This window comes from Diadema antillarum, unplaced genomic scaffold (genome assembly GCF_040938485.1).
Source record: "Diadema antillarum isolate AM-2024a unplaced genomic scaffold, OU_Dant_1.0 seq00002299_RagTag, whole genome shotgun sequence".
Classification (NCBI taxonomy): Eukaryota; Metazoa; Echinodermata; class Echinoidea; order Diadematoida; family Diadematidae; genus Diadema; species Diadema antillarum.
This window is the reverse complement of record NW_027272921.1, coordinates 57,980-80,386: the sequence shown is the minus strand read 5'-3', so window position 1 is coordinate 80,386 and position 22,407 is coordinate 57,980. Positions and strand designations below refer to the sequence as shown.

The 22,407-nt window shown below is 39.7% G+C and overlaps 2 protein-coding genes across 2 annotated transcripts in view; one reads left to right on the top strand and one right to left on the bottom strand.

The window, feature by feature from the left end:
• The window catches only part of LOC139714501 (dynein axonemal heavy chain 7-like), a 136,827-nt gene that overhangs the window by 67,039 nt on the left and 47,381 nt on the right, over window positions 1–22,407 (top strand). The window contains exons 54-55 of the mRNA XM_071626208.1: window positions 584–702; window positions 1,731–1,845. Coding sequence (XP_071482309.1) covers window positions 584–702; window positions 1,731–1,845 — 234 coding nt within the window. The remainder of the gene's footprint in view (window positions 1–583; window positions 703–1,730; window positions 1,846–22,407) is intronic.
• On the bottom strand, window positions 12,476–13,513 carry LOC139714505 (melatonin receptor type 1A-like). The gene has a single exon (XM_071626213.1). The coding sequence runs from the start codon at window positions 13,511–13,513 to the stop codon at window positions 12,476–12,478; it is 1,038 nt and encodes a 345-aa protein (XP_071482314.1).

Genomic DNA, 22,407 nt, shown 5'->3' with positions numbered 1-22,407 from the left:
GGAAAGGAATGTAAGAGAGCAAAGAGCAAATGTATTGCAGTGATGCTGATAATTTGCCAAAGTGTGGTCCGACTGCATAATACAAATGTCTAACCTTATCAGAGGATGTGTGAGTATGCATCCTTTCATACATCCTTTTCATCTTCCTTTGTGATAATTCATGATCAATAACAAATCAAATGGACTAAGTAAGTTAAGCAGTGATATTGATAATAATATTGCTATGACGTAAAATCAATGGCCATATAGATTTTGATGGTATTATGTAATGAAAAGAAGAAGGAGAAGATGGAGGAGAGAAAGAAGTAGGAGGGAAAGGAAAAGGAGGAGGAGAAGAAGGAGAAGAAGGAGAAAAATTTAAAGAAGGAGAAGGAGGAGGAGGAGAAAGATGGATGAAAGGAGGAGAAGGGGAAAAGGAGGAAAAGGAAAAACAAGCGAGAGGAGGAGTAGGTGAAGGAAGAAGAGGAGAAAAGAAGTAGAAAATGTTTTTATCACATCGTGAAGATATCATGTCTGCCATCGTACATCCACATCATTATACACATCACTTTCTAATGGGTGTTTCAAAAATGTCCTCCCTCAGGACAAACTGGAAGCAAACAAGAAGAAGAAGCTGGACCTGGAGAACCAAGTGGACCTGTGTTCCAAGAAACTGGACAGAGCGGAGCAGCTGATTGGTGGACTGGGAGGAGAGAAGGACAGGTGAGAACCCCTGGAGACTGGTTAGGCGGCGACAGAAACATTCCTCGACAACTGCACTCTCGCCATCTCATCCAAAAATAGATAATAATAATAATAATCATCTTCATTCAATGTATAAACATGTTTCCCAGAAGACCATTTAATTATAATTAAGTCCAAAGGAGATTGAGAAAGAGGTGAGGTATTGAGCATGGGTTTTAATTTCATTATGTTGCTGCCATGAAGTAGACTTGTTGAAAAGGCTAAATCAATTATGGATAATGGGCTTCATCCTTTGAATGATAATTATGTAGTGTTGAGGTCAGGGACAGGCTGAGATTGTTACGATACAGAACAAGCAAGTTTCTTGACTCCTTTGTGCCAAGCTCCATTAGAATACTGAACAAAGGGACAATGCTCAGATTGTGATATTTTTGTCATTTTGCAGTTTTGAGATATCTCTTTTTTTCCCCCTGAAAGTTGGTGTATGTATTATTTATTATCAGACAAAGATTCTCTGGGGTAGTTCCTGGGCCATGGGGAAAAAGGGGTCAGGGGTTGGGGGGTCAAGTGGAAACGATAGAATTGGTTTTTTACCCCAGCATACACGTGTAGTCGATCGGGCGGTCCGTTGCAAATCTCGTGTCATGAACTTTTTCTACAGTTTTGAAGCAATTTGAATAAACTTACAATGTAGGAGACATAATGACTTTGAGGTGTAGATGTGCAAGACATGTTTTCTTTTATTGTGTGTGTTTGTGTGTGTGTGTGTGTGTGTGTGTGTGTGTGTGTGTGTGTGTTTGTCAGAGAAAGTGTTGTCATGGTAGCCACAATTTTCCCCAAAATTTGTGGAGCTTGTTCAGTTTACCAGCAGTGCATATAACGCTGAAGAATGTTTAAGAGCATCATAGACTCTATCAGGAGAGAGAGATAACGTGGAAACCGGAGGCAGTCAGATAGGACTGCGTCCCATGGTATTGTTGCTATGGAGACCAGTGGGAGAAAAAAAAGAAAAAAACATTCTCAACCTCAAATCTCTGTTTCACCAGATGGAGCCAGAGCGCAAAAGATCTTGGTCAGCTGTACATCAATCTGACTGGTGACGTGCTCATTTCTTCCGGTCTCGTGGCCTATCTGGGTGCATTCACCTCAGCATACAGACTGGTGAGTAGAAAGGAGTTCATGCTTTCTTTCCTTTCATATTGGTGTATCACCAAATACTGCGTACTGGGTGTCTGATATATGGATGAACAGTAACTATATAGTTTGTTTGTTTGTTTGTTTTTCCCGCACACAAAGAAAGTAAATCTTAAGATGTATGCACCTGTGTATGTTTATTACTTCATCTTGTCTGGAGGAATGTATAGCTTTATTTTCTTTTATATCATTTGAGACATAATGTGTGGTTGCTGTAATGTTGACCCCACGATGTTTGTACTAAAGGGGATGGAAAAACAAAACGTGGATTGATAGAATGCAGCAATATTCTTGGTAAAACTTATCACTGAAAGTTTGAGGAAAGTTAAAACAATCTGTTGAAAAGTTATGAATTTGTAAAAGTTGTAGTGCTGCCATCGCTGGGTGAGAAAAGACAGGGTTCATACAGGTCATGGAAAGCCTTGAAAGTCATGGAATTTGGCTTAGTCTTTTCCAGGCCCTGAAAGGCATGGAAAACTGATATTTTCATGAAAAGGTCATGGAAAGTCATGGAATTGCAAATTTTAGAAGTTTATCTGTTGTTTGTGTGAGATGTGTATAATCAATGTCCTTTGCTTCGCTTTGATTTGAGATCAAATTTTCAGTCTAACATGTAAAAAAAAAATAAAAATGTATAATAGTCATGGAAAAGTCATGGAATTCTGGCTAGAAAGGTCATGGAAAGTCATGGAATTTAATGAATGAGAAAGAGTATGAACCCTGAAAGACTACCACATTTTGTGACATCATGTGAAGGTATGTGCAGCACTGTTGAGAAGTCATGCGCTTAACTGCAAGTGGTAGCCTGGTGCTTTGACAAAAGAGAGCATCAGTTATCAGGATGAGCACTCTTACAACAGCAAAGACCTCCCCCTGCTGCAATTCACTTTCTATTTCAATGTGCCGGCAACAATGAATATGTGTGCTTTGAATTAGAGCATTTCATTCAAAATGTTGAAAATGTTGAATACATTACAGCTTGTAATTTGATGAAATGGTCTCAATATTTTATCTTAGAGATAGAGTGATGCCGAGCATGGCTTTAAAGCGTAGAGGAACGTTAGACATCTCAGTTTAGTGCTTCAGAACCCAAGCACATGTTTGCTTGGATTACGAACAGTTACCACTCCATCTACATGAATGACACATCCTAGAAAATATATACATTTTGAATTAATCCTCTAACACACAATCAACATTTCCAACTAATTTGCAGGTATTTAGAATGTGCATGAAGACAATGCCATCTTGAGTTCAGGATTTAAAAGCAGTTATATTATTCTTATACTGTATCTTTGCGCACCCCCTTCAATGTTTCATGGGTTTGTTTTTATTGTTGTCATGTTGTGTTCTTTGTTTTTGTTTCCAATGTCTTACATTTTCAAACTTTACGTCATGCTTCGTCAAGCTGTTGCACATTCCTTCAAAGGTTGAGATGTATGAAAGTTTCATGAAATGTCTCGAGAGTCACGGGCGCCGGCACGTTGACGCATGCTGTCGTGGCGCTAAAGAGCGTTTGCCGCCGCATTCACCATCCACAATTTCCTCAATTAATCCCGATCTCAACAGCCTCTTTCCCTGTGTCAACACCATTATTCTCTTTGTCACGCCGGCTTCCACTGGCAGCCCTTTGACAAATTGGGGGAATTAGTCATGGTTGTCTGCAAGCTACGGGTGTGGGGAAACGATAGCCAAGCAAGAGAATTGTGACAAAAAAGAATAGAAGAAAAAAGAGATTGATGCATAGAAGAGGAAGGTGAAATGTAGGCTAGGGAAGAATTACACGTGTGTGCACACACCCACAACGTGATAATACTTGGTGATGGTGACACGAAATTCCTATGTAGCTATAGAACCAGCTGTCTTACCCCACCCTCTGTCTCCCCAACCTCCTCCCCCTCCCCTCCCCCTCTTTTTCCATTAAGTATAGAGAGGGCCATCGTCCACTTTGAAGTAGATGTGCTTGACCATTGCCGTGTTCTCGTAAATAGCTCTGTATCCTATGTGCCAGTGAATATTGTAAACTACGATTTGTAAAGGTTGATACACTTTTTTCTTTCCAGCCTTCTGTAGTGGTCCAGCTGTGTTGCAATTGTAGCCTACTAAGATATACATGGTATATTGTCATTGCGAAACTTTGTGGACATAAGGAGTATGCGAGCAGTGCGCACACACGCACGGATTATCTATACGTGTAATTTCTGGCATCAAAATTTGTATACTGATGCGATACGTTGAAATATGTCATATTTCTTGTTGAGGGCACGGAAGGGGGCAAAGCGATTTGAAAAGTACACAAAATTTTCTTTCTTTTCATGTAAAGAATTTTTCCAGAGAGTATTTATCTTCACTGCTTTTCAAGTTTTAATTTGGTTAGGCATTTTCACTTCTTGTGAAAAGTCCATGGAAAATGAAGAAATTTCCACGACTTCGTACGTACTCGCTGGTTATCAACATCGATCAAACCAGAACGATATATTGTATCAACTTGGGGCAAAGTATATTGGATAGTGCGGGCTGTAATCTACATGACTATATAAAACTCATTGCTATTGGTTATTTAACTCCGCTGCTTTCTTAGGCTAAAACTACTGATCAATTGGAAAAACTGTCTCAAAAGTAGGAAACCTAGCGATGACATAATGAGCGATACTATTCATCGCAATAGGGAGATGACCGGATGTACGTTGTATGTAAGTACAGTCCATTGTCTCATTTCCCACGTGAGAAGCTGGATTGTGACAACGGTGATTTTCTGAAGGTATTTTGAAGAGGAATCCTGCTGTTTTGTTTGAAAAAACTAATTACATCGGCCATAAAGTTAGTTAGAATGATCAAGTATGCTTTAAGATTGGTGAAAGCATTTACGTAATTTTATGAAAAAATGTCTGCATAGCCAGAAAATGACGAGGTAATTGATGAGGTCCTTAGGCAGCCAAAAAATGAATGATCGTTTCATTGCAATAAGTCCCACATGTACAAAGTTGCATATGGTTAAGTACAGTAGACTGGCTTCCATACTTGAGCTTTGCCTGCCTGTCTAATCCTGGGGGCATTTCAGGAAGCATTTTGTGCGACAAAGCTGTCGGACAAATTTGCTCTCAGGCAATCAGATGCAAGGATTTCTGTAGCTTGTAACAGTGTGTCAGAAAAATATCAGAATGCTTTGTGAAATGCCCCCTCAATGCAGCAAACCCCTATTTTGATAATGGAAACCCCCGGTCTCTTTGTTATCTCCGTTCAAGCGTGAGCTGAGTAAACAACGTGACCCGGTGACCTGAACGTGCACACACATTGTTTTTCAGAAGGCTTGTGTCCAAAATTGGGGGAAAGTTTTCATAATGCTGTGAAAAAAACAGGATAATACAAGAGAATGGAATAGTTATTATGTATATCATGCTGTAAAATCAGAATCATTTGCGGCTTGAAACTTTCACGAATTGGAGCAGACAGCCTTTTTTCGTGACATGAAACTTTGGCAAACTGCCACGGGCATTTAATGTATTAGGTAGGAAAAATCGTTTATGTGCATTTCACTTATGTGAATCTTGGCTCCTCACAAAATTCATGAAAGTTTTTTGCACTGGAGAATTTCTGATTCTGTAATTTATACATGTACACCCAGCATATGTGCGTTAGTAACGTTGATAAAAAATTATGGTAATCATTACTTTCGCATTGCATGCCAAAATATCTGAAAATAGGGCTTACTGCTCTTGTGAAGCTGAGGCAAGTCAAAAGATTGGTCATAAAGCTATGGAAAGAGAGAGTAAGAGAGAGAGAGAGTGTGTGTGTTTGTGTGTGTGTGTGTGTGAGTCCATTTAATATTTTTTATGCACTAATATACTCTCCTTCAAGCAAAAAAAAAAAAAAAAAAAAAGATGTAAAGTCTTTCTGGCCTGATTACTTGTAATAAAGTTGTGCTGTACATTGTCAAAGTGTTATCATAATTTAAAGCATTAAAGTGTACCAATACCCTGAGTATTATGTTTGCTATATGTGGTGTTCTAATATACTTGAGACATGCCCTTTGCAAAATACTGGAATTTTTTATCACTGTGATTCTTATCTATTTGGATTTAAATGTAAATTTTAAAGAGTATTACAAAAACAAAAATGCTTTAAATAGACAAGTCCATCACTCGGTTCTTTCTATCGAACGATCGCGCTACCAATATTGTTTTCCAAATACATCTTTAACGATTATAGTGTTATATGCAATTTGCAATCAGCTGCCTCCGGCCCGCTAACCGATCAACATGGAATCTTGATATCATTTGTAAAAACGTACGAGTATAGATAGAGCGTATACACACCAGTACCAGCACTTGCGGAGCAGAACTTAAACGCATGGAGCACAAGTGCTAAACTGTTAGAGAGATGCGATCTGATTTATCAAAATATGTATACTTTCAGAGGCTATCACATGCTATATGATGTTGTCTTATTTTTTTTTATGGAGACAAGCATTATGTGCAACTAAACCAGTGAAGGTTGTGCTAATCAAGAAATCAAATGGCCGTACATAGGTTATAGACAGCTACGATACAACAAACCCAATAGCTGTGTATGTATCATTTATGAAAAGAATCATGGTACTGTATATGCTCATGTTTTTATTGACATATACTGAGAAATGTTTAATAGGTTGTGAAACACTGCATGTACACCTGTACATGAAGGGTTGTGTAGAGCACTTTACGTGCTGGTTTCATCTTGTGGTCGTCGAAAAGTTGTACATTGTCTTCCTCGCCGTCATCACATCCCAGTGAATGCAATCTGGTCTTTAATATTCAGAGCAAACACAGCCCGCAAGATTAGTTTGATGAAAAATCATTCGCCTTTCACCTCAGGTGTGATTGCGAGGCACCCATGGATCCATCCTTAAAATGATGAGGCGTGCGTCCAATTACTCTGATTAAGCTTTTTCTTGTAACGCCTCCCTTTCTATGTCATATCCCTTCAAAGATCAGCTAAGGTGTGGGGTAATGAAGAGATAACAAGGCAAGCGACGACTGCCAGGCGAGAACAATCTGTCACCGTGCTGATTTGATCAATTAAAATTCAGCGTAGAGGGGGATTTTAACACTTGCCATTTGTCACTTAGTAATGAATTGCCAAGTTTAATAGCAGCAGTACCTACTTAGCCATTAGAATAATCTTTGCACATGAGGCAGGAGCACAGTAGACAAGTGTGGCTAAAATAGAAGCTGTGCTAACATGAAGGTGAAATTCAAAGCTGATTAAATGGAATGGTGCAATCTTGTATCAATCCAAGGAAATCCATTGTTAACATGGCTGACTTCTTCAATGTTTACTCTGGGAACCATAAAAGCCACCAGTGGTTACTAATTCACCCACCATGTATTGAATTCAATCTGTGTTGGGGGAAGAAGTTTGATTCTGTACTGCTCACTTAACAAGATAGGGTATGCATTAATAATTGCTAGTGCCTTACATGCTTTTTGTGGGTCCTGATTAGCCAAACATTGTGTGCCCGGAAGAATGATGCGAACGCACGTGAGGCGCACGTTATACCTACAAGCCTCTCCAGCATTTGCGTCGTCCTTCTGGGCACATCTTCCTTGAAATGCGTACATTTGCATAATTCTTCTGGGCACACGACACATAATCTTATATCCATATCTAGATAGAAACCTCATCCATCATGAATAGTACATGTACCATTTTTTTTTTTCCCCTGTGGACTTTATTTTCTTCATTTACACCTGATTTTTCCCCATATTTCCATATTTTTACTGTTTGCTATTATTTTCTTTTATCGTATCAAATGTTTGACAGCAGAACTGAATTGTAATGGATTTAGCTGTGTTTGACAAGCTCACCAAATGTGCAGCCACGTACTGTCTGTATCAGAGAATTTGTGTGCAAATGGAATACCTCGTGGGAAAAAAGTGTTTACGAGTGGATGGTGTGGACAAATGGGTTCTTGGCAATTGAATTGATGGATGAAGACCACAATGTATTATGTGCTTCCTTAGAGCAACTAACTAACTTTGTATTTGTATTTTGTTTCATCATGAGGAAATAGTAAACAGGCACCTCATATAGAAAAAAACAACAGCAACCCAAAACAAGAATTGAATGAAATTTGCAATTTGCTGTTTATTAGATTGTCTTCTTTTTTTTTAAGAAGAAAAAACCTCTTTACCTATTTTTGAAATTTTAATCAGAGACTGCAGATTACATTTCACCCCTCAAATCTCACTCTTTTTTTGTAACATACATAGTAATAATCTGATCTACAGAAATGCCATGAAGAATGGTTCAGGGGGTTTAGAAGAATATATTCATATATTACATGATTTACAAAGTCATATATCATTGAATATCAGTGAAATGACTGTGACTTAATGAAAACAGCGTACCTGCCAAGTGTTCCATTTTAATCTGAATATTCAGATTTTTCACTGAAAGGAAATGCATTAATTTCAGTGTGTTCTGATTTTTTTTTTGAATATCTGTTAATAGTAAAATACGTGTATATGAAATTAACTAAAGTTCAGATTTTTAATTAATTTTTCTTTGTTTTTTCAGATTTATTAAGTCTCAGGGTTGGCAGGTATGAAACAGGATATAATAGCTTTCTGCTGGGAAAAAAGAATTCAATGCTCTTCAGGTTTTCTGAATCGTTTAATTCTTGTATTTTCAACAAGAGACAAAGTCCAGCTGCTGCTACCAATTACACTTGATACATACAGATGTAGTCAACTGTTATCATAACAGCACGTTATCCTCATGGTCATTATGCATTTGCTTTTGTGGAGAGAAATATCCATAATGAATAATATGTGTGATTGTTTATTATGGAGAGGGTTTGGAGAAAAGACAGACCAAAGTTCCCATCATCAAATGTAATGGACCTCTTTGTGCATTGTTCATACACACGTACATTGTACACATCATTGTACGTAGAACAAATGATTTTACGTCCCATAAATTGTACATCCCAGAACGCACAGCGAACACACTACGCACACACACAACACACACAACACACACACACACACACACACACACACACACAAAGTAGAGTTACGATCTGTGGCAGCTTTTTTTGTGTCAATATAAACGGCATTTTGTTCTCTTGTGGTCGGCAGCTCAGGTTTCTCATTTAATGGTGCCTTGAATATTCCATGACTTGCAGGAACCAAAAAATTAAAAAAATACAAGTAAAAGAAAAACAGAAACCTGGCTAAAATTTCTTGTCAAGATCTGTATGTGATTTTGCCCAAGGTCCCTCCTCTTAGACCGCTATAGAAGTATTCTTCAGAGGGGAAAAATTAGATGAGTTGTGTATGTTGCTATGGTTACACAAACAAACCAAACTGGTGGCTGGCAAATCAAAAGCGATTTTCAATGCCATTTCTTATTCATGCTTGTTTGCCGTTTCCCATTGTGACTCGATCCCCATTTGGATAATTGTATAATAAATTAAGCTTGCATGTGCCATATGACAGATTTTTATATACAACTTCTGTACCCAACCACCGTTATCATCTTTGTCCAATAAGAATTTTATTGCCATTAGCTAATTCAATGAAAAGAACCAGAATTAGTCCTAGATATGAAATATCTTGTCCAATATATTACAGCAGAGGAGCCAGGATTGTTGAACATTCATTTAAATCTTAATTTGATGTTACAATATCTCCTATATTACCGTTTAAACTTGTGATCATGTTACAGTGAGTATGGTATATGCGTTACACGTAAAAATATACAGCTCTTCCATAGGGACCATAGTTATGATTTGAAGTTTAGATGTTTTGGCAAATAGTATGTTATTCTAATCCAGTTTCTTTTTATTGGTCCCTTTGTGCAAATATTACAGCAAATGATCTGCATCTTTTTCTGACTTGTAGCATCACAAGTAATGCACAATTTTATCAATAATTTCTTATTACGATTGTAAAACGATGAACACATGATGAAAGAAAGTATTAACATCAAGAGCAATTCTTGTAACTGATAAGTGTTGGGTAGAAATAGAATTGTTCATTCTCTTTGATAGTCACTAACTGGGAAAAAAAATAATAATGCTCTTTGTATAAATTTACTGCACTTTGATACAATACTTTAGGAAAGACAGTACAGTGTATAACCCGAAACTGGATGCATTGCGAAGAAAGACCAGAAAAAATGCAATATCAAATCTAAGAGTAATGGACCCTTCACATTTTTATTTTTACTGCACAATTTGCTTTGATGGACAGCCGGTATCCTTGACATTTAGATATGAAAGCGATAGAGATGTTTGTAGATGGATGCAGCAGCACTTTTCAAAAATATTTCTTTCTCTCTTTTTTTTTTTGTCACTGCAAATATCACGAGTTTCTTATACATACGGTTAACTCCTCATCATGGGCAAAGCCAAAAAACGTCGTAATATACGTCTGAAGAAGTGATGCATGATACAATTGGGCAAACTCATTTATGAAGCAGAGGACTTCCAGTGGGCAATGAAACACTACAGTATGATATGTCACTCGAGGTTTGCTAGATCGTAAATTACCCCCTCCACCTTGTTTGGTCACATGTCCATCAGCAAACTATTTTAGTTAACGGGTGCAGGAATCACAGTTTAAGACGTATATATCTCGATTATGTAATTACGTGTAAAGTTCGTGCTGTAATTTGCAAGGTAATAAGTATACAAATCTTCCCGGGGTCGTCCAGCCTACGCAAATGTTGACAAAACTCTTAACGTCTCCCCCCGCATCAGTCGCCAGTGTCGAAAACGGTATATGGACATAGATTCTTTCCCCCTAGATACAGCGATTACGCTTCAAGTGCATGGCGTCTTTGGTACATGTGTGGTCGCCAATGCATGGATACACTTTGCTTCTATACTCAACCACCACAAACAACGCGTCGTATGAAATTAATAATTTAGACTTAACACTATTTCATCGCCCCTTAATCAGGCGAAATGTTTGGTCATTTACCTTGACACCAATTCGAGTATGAATTAAATATTTCCAACCGCAACAGCAATATTTTAATGTTTTTATTTTATCTCATGTATTCATCGATATTAAGTGGATTGCCTATACATCATTGCGCTATATACCTTCATGAGACGTATCTACAGAAGCGATTTCGTGGTTGTTGTTTTTGCCAATGATGTCGTCATATCTAAATATGTTGAAATGATTACCATATCTCCGTTATCATGAAGAAAATGACAAACTGGTCGACGACAAACATACCAGCTCATGCTAACGGGATGGTTTTAGCTAGAGTTGACGGCAAAGAATACATACAGTACATGTGTAAAGTGAATAAAACACTTCTTGATTTGGATATCTCAGCGATGATAAAACAACAACAACGAATTTTTTTTACTGCAATGATGTATTTCTCATAATGGTGTTTCACAGACAAAATTAGTTCATATCACATTCGTACGTCGATGACATATTAAACGGTAATGTGTCATTCATGCTGCGGACATCTATGTTTTGGAGTCCATGCACAAAATTTTCGGGCCATCTGTAGACAGGAGCTAGAACCCCAATCATCCGGCTCATCAGTGAACGGGATGCAGTCTGAGCAGTGTGTATCCCAAGAATCCTTTGGATATCTTGACTTTTGGCAACCGATATCTCTCAATTGGGTAAAGTGCCCAACCAGGGCTCGATATTAAACATTTTTGTTTTCTCCGGTGGCCCGTTCGGTCCTCTAATATATACAAATTGAAGACTTTGGTGGCCCGAAATAGAAGAAATATATAATCTAATTTTGAATTTCAGCTACACGATTGGACCACTAAAGGATAAGCTTTTTTGGGAATTAGGTGGCCCGACATCAATTTTTAGGGACCTCGGGGCACCGCTCATGTCGAGCCGTGGCATAATGCATGTCAAACTTTTTTTATTGCGATTGCGTAGGCAAAATTTTGAAAGATATCCGTTGTTCGCTATCACGCCGTTAATGTCACGCGGATGTAAGCATCGAAAGTTACTTTATAGCACTGCACGTAACATTAGTGAACATCAGTCAGTAACATCAGTGTTTGAAAAAGATACTGGTTGACCGTGTTCTTTCCGTTTTCCATTGCACACTCCCTCTATCTTTCCCTCTTTGTTTCACATTCAGGACTGTGATTTCTAGGAAGAAATCGATCATATATATACTAGTGTCATGATCAACGCAGATTGTCAGTGGCCCACTATGACGCAAAGAAAGGCAAACAAACAAACAAATAAAACAAATTCCTAGACAGAATCACTAGAAGTTGGATCCACATACTTAAGTATGCTGCAATCTGTAATGAACAGGAAGAATTAGATAGATTGATAGATGGAAAGAAAGAAAGAAAGAGAGAGAGATAGATAGATAGATAGACGCACCAATCAATATGTTCACAGCAGTTGCAACTTTTTGGATAAACATATGAAATACCCGTCATGCATGTATTCAAGCCTTGCCCAATAATATATACGCAATAAGATCATCTTTTGTCAAGGACAGCCCTCAAAAGAAACCAAGCAAACAATAGTGTCTGGTATAAACTGGGTAAGTATGAAGGACATTTTTGTGTAAGGATCTTGGTCTTCCGGTCACACCCTGTCTACTTGATACAAGATGTCCCCTTCCCACAAAATACTTTGCAAAGCATCCTTTTGTACGCCTGTCGGAAGCTTCGTATCATCAAGGCATACAGCAGTGGGTTCAAACACGAGTTCAGCCACAGAAAAATGTTTGTCGCTCGGTGCACTGCGTACGTCTTCGTTAGGTTCCTGTCGGCCAGCAACACCGATGTGTAAGGAATCCAGCAGAGGAGGAAAACGCCGTAGAGCAAGAGGAGGTTCCTGGTCAGTCGGATTTCGTCGCGGCTCAAGAGTTTCCTATCAGAGAGCTGCTTCGGCGGTCCAACTCTTTTGTCGCTGCGGCGAGCCTTGCTGTCGGGGTTGGTCCGACTCGCGAGTGACATATTCTCAACGGTCATCCGGCTCTTGTGAAAGGCCATAAAGATCAGGCCGTAGCTGACCGGAACCACCGTCAGAGTGGTGACCAGTCCGATGAGAAAAAGAATGGCGCAGTAGTACCACTCAGAAGTGTTGGTGTACTTGACTGAGCAGTGTCCGAGGTGCTCATTGTAGCCCACGGCTCCGATCCCGAATGCGGTCGGCAGTGTCACGACGACGGCGACCAGCGCTACGAGCACGACTGAAATCATAAGAATCACCCGGGTTAGTTTGCGACTCCGCTCGACTGGATTGGTGTAGATGACAGTGACGGCTCTGCAGACAGCGATCCCGTTGACGGTCATTCCAGATATCGTCAGACAGATGGTGGTCAGGTAGCCGATGGCGAGGCAAGCTTTGTCGTCCAACGGCCACCCGCCGTTAACGAGGCTGAACATAAAGAAAGGAGCGAGCACCGCCGCAGTGATGAGATCGACGACGGCCAGGTGCACCATGAAGATATTGTGACGGACCTGGAGTGCGCGGGTGGTCCCGATGGCAAGGATGACCAGGAGATTACCCACCGTGCCGACTACGCACACCAGGGCGAGGAAAACAGTCTCCAGGATCTCAGATGTTGAAGGTCCGTCCGACGATTCCTCGGGCACTCCAGACGCGTTCTGACCAGAGGGAAGCGCCATTTTTGCCTCTGTTCTCTATTGGTTGTTCGTCTTTATTTCCCAATTATTTTTGCCAACGCAGCCAAGCTATGAAATTCTCAACGCAGTTGAGCCAGGCATTGTGATCGTTTGAAACACCGCCAGGAAAATACGAAAAGTGTCGTTTATGATTCCTTTCAATTTTAGGGTGGATGAATGTCATTGCAAGACATTATTTGTCTCTCACCCGCATTTATTGCATCAACTATTCACGGCATCGATTACATTCGCAAGTTTTGTGACGTAAACTTGATCACGCGATCAATTTTGATTCGTAGATGAGGCACTGTCTTGTTCAGCATTTCCTTCGATAGTGCTTTAAGGTAACCAAACATGTATGACTACTTGCGGTTCATCTTTATACCAGTTGTGCACCCCTCCTAAGAATGCACCTCACACAGTCTGAGACGGGATCCTGTTTAACTCTGGAGTCCAAGTACGGCGATTTGAATCACTTTCAAAAAGTTACGTACAACGGCAGGACAAGCGAAAAAAAAAAAACAGAAAGAAGAAAGAAGTGTTGCCTACCATGATTTTTGTGACCGTACACAATATTACACTCACAAAGTATCCAGTTGTTCAGCTACAAAGTAGTATAGAGCCCTCGAGAAATCACTCGAAATGTTAAGTGGCTGGAGCTCGACACCTGCGTCAAAGCGTTGCCAGGGTCGCGAGTGCCTCGTCCGCCGACTTGATGGATCAAGATGTGGCCTGCGTATACTGCGCCTCTCGCGAAATGTCAGACGGAGAATTCCCCGCGTCTTCGCGGCGGGCTAGCTCGACGGGAATTGGCACCTGGAAGATATACATGTATTTTTATCTTAATGCCCAACTGCCCGGTACTGCTTAATTATGCCAGGGAGGTGGAAGTTTCTTCCACCTCCCTGATTATGCTCTTTTCAGTAGATAGCCTTTGCGGTGATCTTTGATCGTTTCTGCCGTGGCTACGGCACGCGTGGAGAGCGCAAACGTAGAAGCCGGTGGTATACAGGAAAAAAAAAAGAGAGAGAGGAGAAAAGCCGAAAAGAAAAGCCCCGTCGGTCACCGGTTGTCGCGGCGTAATGAAGAAGTCTCGGCGAGATCATCTGCCAAAATATGTCCACCCCACGGTGTACCTCTGAATTTATTTCTTATACTTTACAGGTCGAAATAAAAAATGATTTGTCATTTCAGAAAAGCTTTTGATACTTCATCGCTCGTCTTTTTGTTCTTGTCCTTGGATGTTCAGCAAAACTCATTTTCTTCTTCGATTCCTTTGTCTCGGGGAACTGTTGAATTTATAAGAGGCATTTGAGTCATTTGCATCGGATTTTCGTAGCTACTTGGTACCGTGGAGCTTATATGGTTGTATATGACATATATGTCAATAAAGATTTGATTTATATTAGTATAGATACAGCTGTCGTCGCTACGATTTAGCAGTCGTAGTAAAGGACGTTGTATTATGATTAAAGATTCGCGTATGGATATTGTTCTGATATTAATTTTTTGAACTGTGGCCCCGTGGCGGGGCGATAAATGTCACGGCGTTCCAAGGCGAATTAAGATTTACTTGCACAGCACCTTACGTATATGGCGGCATGCCGTGAAAGAAAATTAATTACGCTGATGACTGAATCAATGACAACGCAAAAGATCTCTTATGTCCCTCCACGAAGAAACAGACGTCAACGTAACTGTCTAAACTGTTAACGGTTTTATTGCATCGTCACTCATAGATTTTTTTTTTCTTCCATGCCACATAGAGATCTGTGGATTTGCGCGAGTGTAATTGGTGACCTCGTTCCCCTGTGCGTATTGGAAATAATACGTGTGCCCGTCTTATCATCGTTTTTGTGTTTGTTGTGGTTTTAGTTGTTTTCTTTGCCGTGGAAGCTCGTATATTTTCAGATATGTGGTGAATGTTATTGTGTGGGTGAATGTAATTGCCTCTGCTCGATGAGAGATCACGTCGATAGTCGCGTAGGATGTCCCAGTAGGAGCACCATACGCTATAATATACACCTTTGGCGGGTCCGGTGCATTTTTAGCAATCTGCCGCTCCCGATAAGTAACATGTAAACATGATCAGGGTAGCTGATTATATCTTCTTGGTCAGATTTACCGAACGTTATCTGTCGAATGAACACGTTTGTTTTACCCCCTTTGTGTGTTTGATCAACAGCGTGAAATTAGCTGATAAATGTCCAAACATGTTGTTGTCCTCGCACGCAATGTTCAGTAAACTTCATTTGCGTCCTTCACAGCTTGTCACATTTGGAGACGGAGAAAGATAGAGGGACAAAAAAAAAATGTAAAGCTTACGTCCCCATTTTCTTTTTTTTTGCACCCCCCCCCCCCCAACCACAACACTTGCACCAACGAACACACAATACAAAAAAGAACAAAACAAAACAAAACAAAACCGAAGATTACGCTCTGCGCATTACTTCTGGCAGTCAGGATGGGACTATCAACCCTCAGTGTGCGACATTGGTTTCCTGAACGTAGATATATGTGTGGAATATGTGCATATTTGGTTCATTAGCACAAAAAGGATTAAATGTTAACCACCGATAAGCCAGTTCAAGGTTCCAGTTTGCGCATGAGCAGAAAAAGGTCATTTGTACTGAGAGACAGGTTGGTTTTTAAATCCACTAAGTTGTACTTAATTCTGTGAAGTAATGTTTGTTCATGTAATCCTTCTTAATGGTGCCTTCCAGTACATCCACCTCACAGCAAGCCTGGTATTTGGCAAAGCAACAACAACAACAACAACAAAATAAAAAAAATAAAAGATGTTAATGCATTCAATATAGCACAATGAAATGGATGCTTCGCAAAGTGTTGATTGACGAACGGTTCTGGTCACGTGATCTACGCAGGTTCATTCTTTGTTTGAATACAATTTGCATAAATTGCTATGTTGGTCAAACTGATGAATTATATGTCGCTTTAAATTGAGTGAAGTGCCTAACCAACCGAGGAAAATGAAAGGTCATTTGTACCCATGTACACATGAGATACTTTATATCTCCGAAGTGGCTTGTAAATTCTCGCGGTTTTTTTTTTCCCTCTTTGTTTCTCTGTTTCCTCTCCTTTTCCTGGGGAAAAGGGGGGCCTTGGTTCCAGGCCGATCGCAATATCTGTGTTATATCAAACGATTCCGAATCGCATTCTTTTTTTACCGCCAATGCCACAGTGCCCACTAATACTAGGCTTGATAATGTCGTTATGTGTATCAAGTAACTCCATTTCAAATGGGTGCAGAGATTCGGCTGAACGGACGAACCAGCATTATACGAAGGCGTACTCTAATGCAAAAGAAGAAAAGAAGGAGCTAACAGAGGCTAATGTTAAAATATCTCCCACTCTTTGTTCATGGAAATCCATATTTCAAGGGGAATTGCCGAATACGATTCATTCGTGATCCACTGCGTTGAGCCTGATCGCATTAACCTCAGAATTCATTGAAATAATTGCATTACTGTTGCAGGTGGGAAGGTTATACCATTAACACCAAGGAAACACGTCAGAAGCCACGACACTTTATAATCTGATACGCTGCATATGTGATTTGACAATTCTTTTTCATACATGCAGCTCAGCTCATAATAGGAAGTGTTTCATTACTCCGCGTGTGTTCAAAGTTTGGTATTATTTATTCATTTTGATGGAGTTCAAAAAATATAGATGAGTTCGCATTCATCACGTAAATGTGTTGTAGGCGACTGCGGCGATGTATTACAGCAATCTACGGTAATCCATTTGCGCTCCGCAAATACAGATTGTGTCGTGACTTCGGGTGGTGTTAAGTGCGTGTTTTTTGTTTGTGTGGGTTTTTTTTTTTTTCGTTGTTGCTGTACAAGTTGCACACACATTCAATGAAAACTCACCGAGAACCGTCTTCTCGGTGTAAAGTAGGACTGTAATTCCAGCTCTGCGAACGGAAATCCGACAAGGAGCTGAGAGTTTGGAGAATACACGACTGCTGAAGAGTAGAAATAGGATCTCGAAAATTAAAGTAGTAATGGCAGACATGATAGCATTAGTCTATACTATGTAGAACTTTTTTTTTTCAATTTCTGAATCAGTTATATCAGGATTGCTTAGATTGTGAAGGCGGGACAAGCGGCTAACGAAACACTTCTATATTAAAAGAAATTGTGATACACGTTCGTAATTGTAGTCGTGATAGTCATAGTAGGCTATACATATACAATTATATCAGACGTCGTACGTTGTACATTTACGCACGCACACCATCATGTTGGTACCATATAGCAGTTCGACCTCGATTATCCGACCTCCTTTTAACCGGAAATCTCTATTATCCGGACGCGTTCACGCAGTGAAGGACCTTTTTTTTTTCATCCAAAAATTGAGAAAAAAACAGTGACTTTAACATCTTTTCATGGATCTATTTCACTAATTTCATAAGATGTGCATGATAGGTTTCTCCATATCTAATGAGGAAAAACATGTATGATTTTCACATAAAGATATACTTTATTTTTGTGAAGAAGGGACTACAATTTTGCGCAGGCTAGCATAGATTACACCACCGTTGCGGGGTACGCTACCTGCCTAGCTGCCACTCAGTGCACTGGGACGGCAGCTTGGACGGCAGCTATCCGGCCAATTCGCTTATCCGGATGAGCGCCGGTCCCGACATGGCCGGATAATCGAGGTCGATCTGTAGATAGTCCGTTATGTATTTACCCATTTATCATTATGTTCATTGTCATATATCGTTTTATCTAATTTTTGAAACTTTTTTTTTTAAACCTTATAAATCAAGTTTGGAAATTTCATGTCTAGAGTGAAATTAGCGAAGAAATGAATTTATTGATTGCAAGTGCATCGAAAGAAAAAAAAGCGAAGAAAATTATCACCCTGCATTCTTACATGGCCTCGTCTCTTGCTATCGTACACTGGTGGCAACATCGATTGGCTTCATCCTATTAGCTGAACACACAATGATATTAGGGAGCTTTAGATTTTCGCGACGCGGACGTTCAGAGGGGGAAAATTGTTCTGCGCATGCGCACATTTGCTTATGAGAAATCGACTTCCCGTCGCTTAAGTTTTCACGGTCGTACTGGGCTATTTTTGCATCCGCTCAAATTCACACCGCAGAGAGCAACTTGACGCAATGATCTCATGGGGGCGCCATTTTACTTTTTATGGGCTGTGCCCTCGGTCTTCGCGTCATCTATAGCTACTTTGCAAGATGACGCAGGAAGAGAGAGGAGAACGGCCAGTGCAATCAACGTCCGCGTCGCATAATCTAAAGCTCTCTATTGTATACTCTGGCGCACGCGCCCGAACTCTGCGTCTCTCAATGCGCTCGGTTACACTCTCCCAGAATGTTGATAGCAGACGCGTGAACGACACTCCCCTACAGTCCTCCACTTTACATGAAACAAGAACAAGTGAAGAAAAAGAGATTAAAAGAAAAACACACACCCCGAGAAACATTGAACAACAAAGAAATGCAGGAATCTTCAGCAACATCTGAGAAGTAAAACCAATCCACTCCAGTATCTTTATTAACAACGGAGTGAGCAAAGCAAAAGTTGCTGACTCCTTCCTTTAAACAGGACTGTATATAATAATGGTATCAATACCATGCCGATTCTAATCTGTCTGTGTCGATCTCATCCATACTCCGACCAGTTCACATACTGTATTCAAAATTTAGTTACAGTTGCCTCTCAATACCTCATAACAGTTGTATATCTGCTTCTAGTTGATACATAGCAATACGTGTTATAGTAGTCCAAATTGCATTAGTTGTTGCTGTGATGGACAAGCCTCGGATAACATTACAATTTTATCAAGAACAATAGTAGTGGGTATAAGACTTGAATCAGGAGCCACACAATATTTTAGTGGACTTCGATAAAATAGGGTGAAATCCAGTCAACAAAATCATGTTAGAAGTCAGTCATCGAATAGGACATGTTAATAGGAACGATTTGAACATTCAAAATACACACTTTTTCACCAAATTGTGAATTGCTATACAATCCACCATGATCAATATACATAAATCAGAGGAAGTACAGATTTCAGACGCTTCACAACTACGACAACTGTCATAAAAGCGAGCTTTAAATGTGCGACGCGAACGCTAAAGACGACGCTATTAGGCACAAAATATTGTTGTGCACATGCGTGAGACAGTTTGTTACCATTGTCCATCCCGGGGGAAGAGGCGTCATCTTAGCGTTCGCGTCGCAGATGGAAAACTCCCTACTATCGGGTCGTAGGACTTAAATGTTAAATATTCATAAAATAGTCAATTTCAGTCAATAATCTATCTACATGTACCTCATTAACTTACCCACACTCCCAGCATTACAATGAGTCTTCAAATAAGAGGTATCAATGTAACTAACCTCTGTCAACTTGAATACATGAATGCCACTAAGACTACTGAATCATGAAGACATAGATAAACATTGGAAGTTAATTTTCATCGTACCTTTCGGGCATTGTTTACCATTTGCAGATGAAACAAAAACCCAGCATTAGTGCTTTAAAATAGTTCCAAAATGTGAGTTTGGGATAGAAACAACCACTGTAAAAATTTGAATCCGTATAATCAATAGTGAGTATTGTTATGTACGCAAAATGTAAACAATAATTATAATAAAAAAAATTGGCCAGACTAAACCGTCTACATTTAGGGTTTAATTAGAAAAATACTGATATCATCAGTGAAAAATTGCCAGTATTCATTCGATGCAATTGATTATCCGTATATCATTATGATTATTGGCTTTCGATTTATGGCAAAGGAGCCGATGAGTATTACTGTGCAGGTGACAATGAGACTCGAGACACCATGACGTCATCAGCTTATAACACCTGCGTGTGAGTCGTTTGATAAATTTGCGATATTTGAAAGCCAATTAATTTCTTCATCAGATTATCCGAGTTTGATTAATCTCCGGCTTTTGTTGTACTCTACTATACCAAGTAGTTTTTACTGAAGTGAACGTAATAAACTTGGAATGTGTTTGCGATTCAAAGCGCATTGGAACATGGGGATGACATTTTACGAGCGAATAGGTCTTACCGACATGCATTGTTCCGGTAAATATACTGGTGATCACAGTGAAACTTTGCGCCGCGTTCACTGCTACTTTATATGGAGACTGAACGGGACGGACAGTAATACTGAAAGTCGTAAAATTAAACAAGCTTTTGAATATCTATACATTTTGCATAATTCTCATGAAACCGAAAAGAGCGAACACAAATGCAAATGGCGTACAAAGGTGACAATAGACCTAATAATGTGTCGGGTTTGAATTCATATCCTCTTCTACAGTTTGGTATCCAAATGATTAATTTCTTTGAAGCAGAAAGCAGACTTTTACATTTTTGCTGTACTGTTTCACGACACGACACACGAAAATAAAGGCACTCGTCCCTTGCATTTTTCATGCTTTGTTGGCATTAGTGCTTGCGGTCACACAAATACACTTTTGTGTCTTACAAGATCGCAGATTTTTTTTTTCGTATTTATTATTACCACATTCTTTAGTCATTTGTCCGTTTTATTTGCCACTGACAGCTTCTAACATCTGTTTTACCAAGAGAAATGGTGAATGAAATCTAAAGGATTTCGAGTTATCCATATAGAACTCCCCTGGTCAAGGAAGAATTATTCTCTTTTTCTTCTTTTTTTTCCCCTCAGCTCCATCTATTGTTAGAGCTTCATAATGCAGGCTTCGGCTGCTTGAAATCGCTAGTACCCCTCTGTGAGAAAGTTCCAAGGAAAATACACCTGTTCCTGTGCAAACACCACTCGTCGTTAATTGTCCGCATTGCTTGCCGACATCAAAGTGCCCCTTAGAACTTGAAATATTAACTCGTAAATGGTCATTAAGGTTACCCTAATGATCTGTCAAGTTCGCGTGCCTATAAAGAGGAAAAGGGGAAAAATGAAGTGCAATTAATTCAAAAGCCGACCCTTGTTAAACCCAACCCCGCCTCCAACGCGCCTGCTCCTGTACTTCAAGGATGAACGTTGGTTTTAAAGGTAAACCGTTTTGTGAAATCCGAAGCTATCAAAGGAAATATCTGTGAATTATTGATAGTGTACAGTAACTATATCTTCTTCTTTTTTGTCGTGATGATTGCAGTATTCGAACCAATTCTATGATATATTTTGCTTTCAAGTGGTTAGCAGTGAAAGCGTTAAAGAGATGATAAACGTCAACATAATTTGACCGGTGGAATGACAAGGTTCACTTTTTGTAATTGTGATCGGTATAAGCGAAAAAAAAAATATGACAAAGGCGTAACCTACTATTTTGCTTTGTCATCCGTCAGTGCATCTAGTGGAAATGAATACAGACATAGGTGAATAATATTGATTATCATTAAATTAAACCAAACACCTTCCTCGTCGTCTTTGCAACATTTATTCTTACCAGGACTCGCTCCCCCCCCCCCCCCCCGTCCAATTCGGTCATCATGGAACCGCCATCTTTGCGTGAAAATTTTCTGTAAATCAGTACAGACAAAATGTATTCTTATTAAGGTTGAATTAGCAATTACTGCAGTTCCATAATACCATAATAACTGATAAGTACCCATTTACATATTTCACTTTGATGCCCTGTCCTGTTTGCCAGTACAATTCAATCAAAGGATGAACAGTCCTTCCGCTTTCGACTTGCGTTTGGCGTGAAAGACATCGGTCTAATATGAAAGACTACGGGAGGATCGAAGTCAGCAAGTCATTTCACTCAGTAGTATAGAAAGTACATTGTGTTAAGTCTTACGGTCCCGTATTTTCATGCGTGCTCTACTGAGTTACAAATTGCTTATATCCTGTCGTTCTATGCACCATGATTCAAGGATGCGAAAGCTATGGT

Bases quoted from the DNA above. Each gene is read 5' to 3' on its own strand.
- LOC139714505 (XM_071626213.1), bottom strand. From the start codon at position 13,513: ATGGCGCTTCCCTCTGGTCAGAACGCGTCTGGAGTGCCCGAGGAATCG.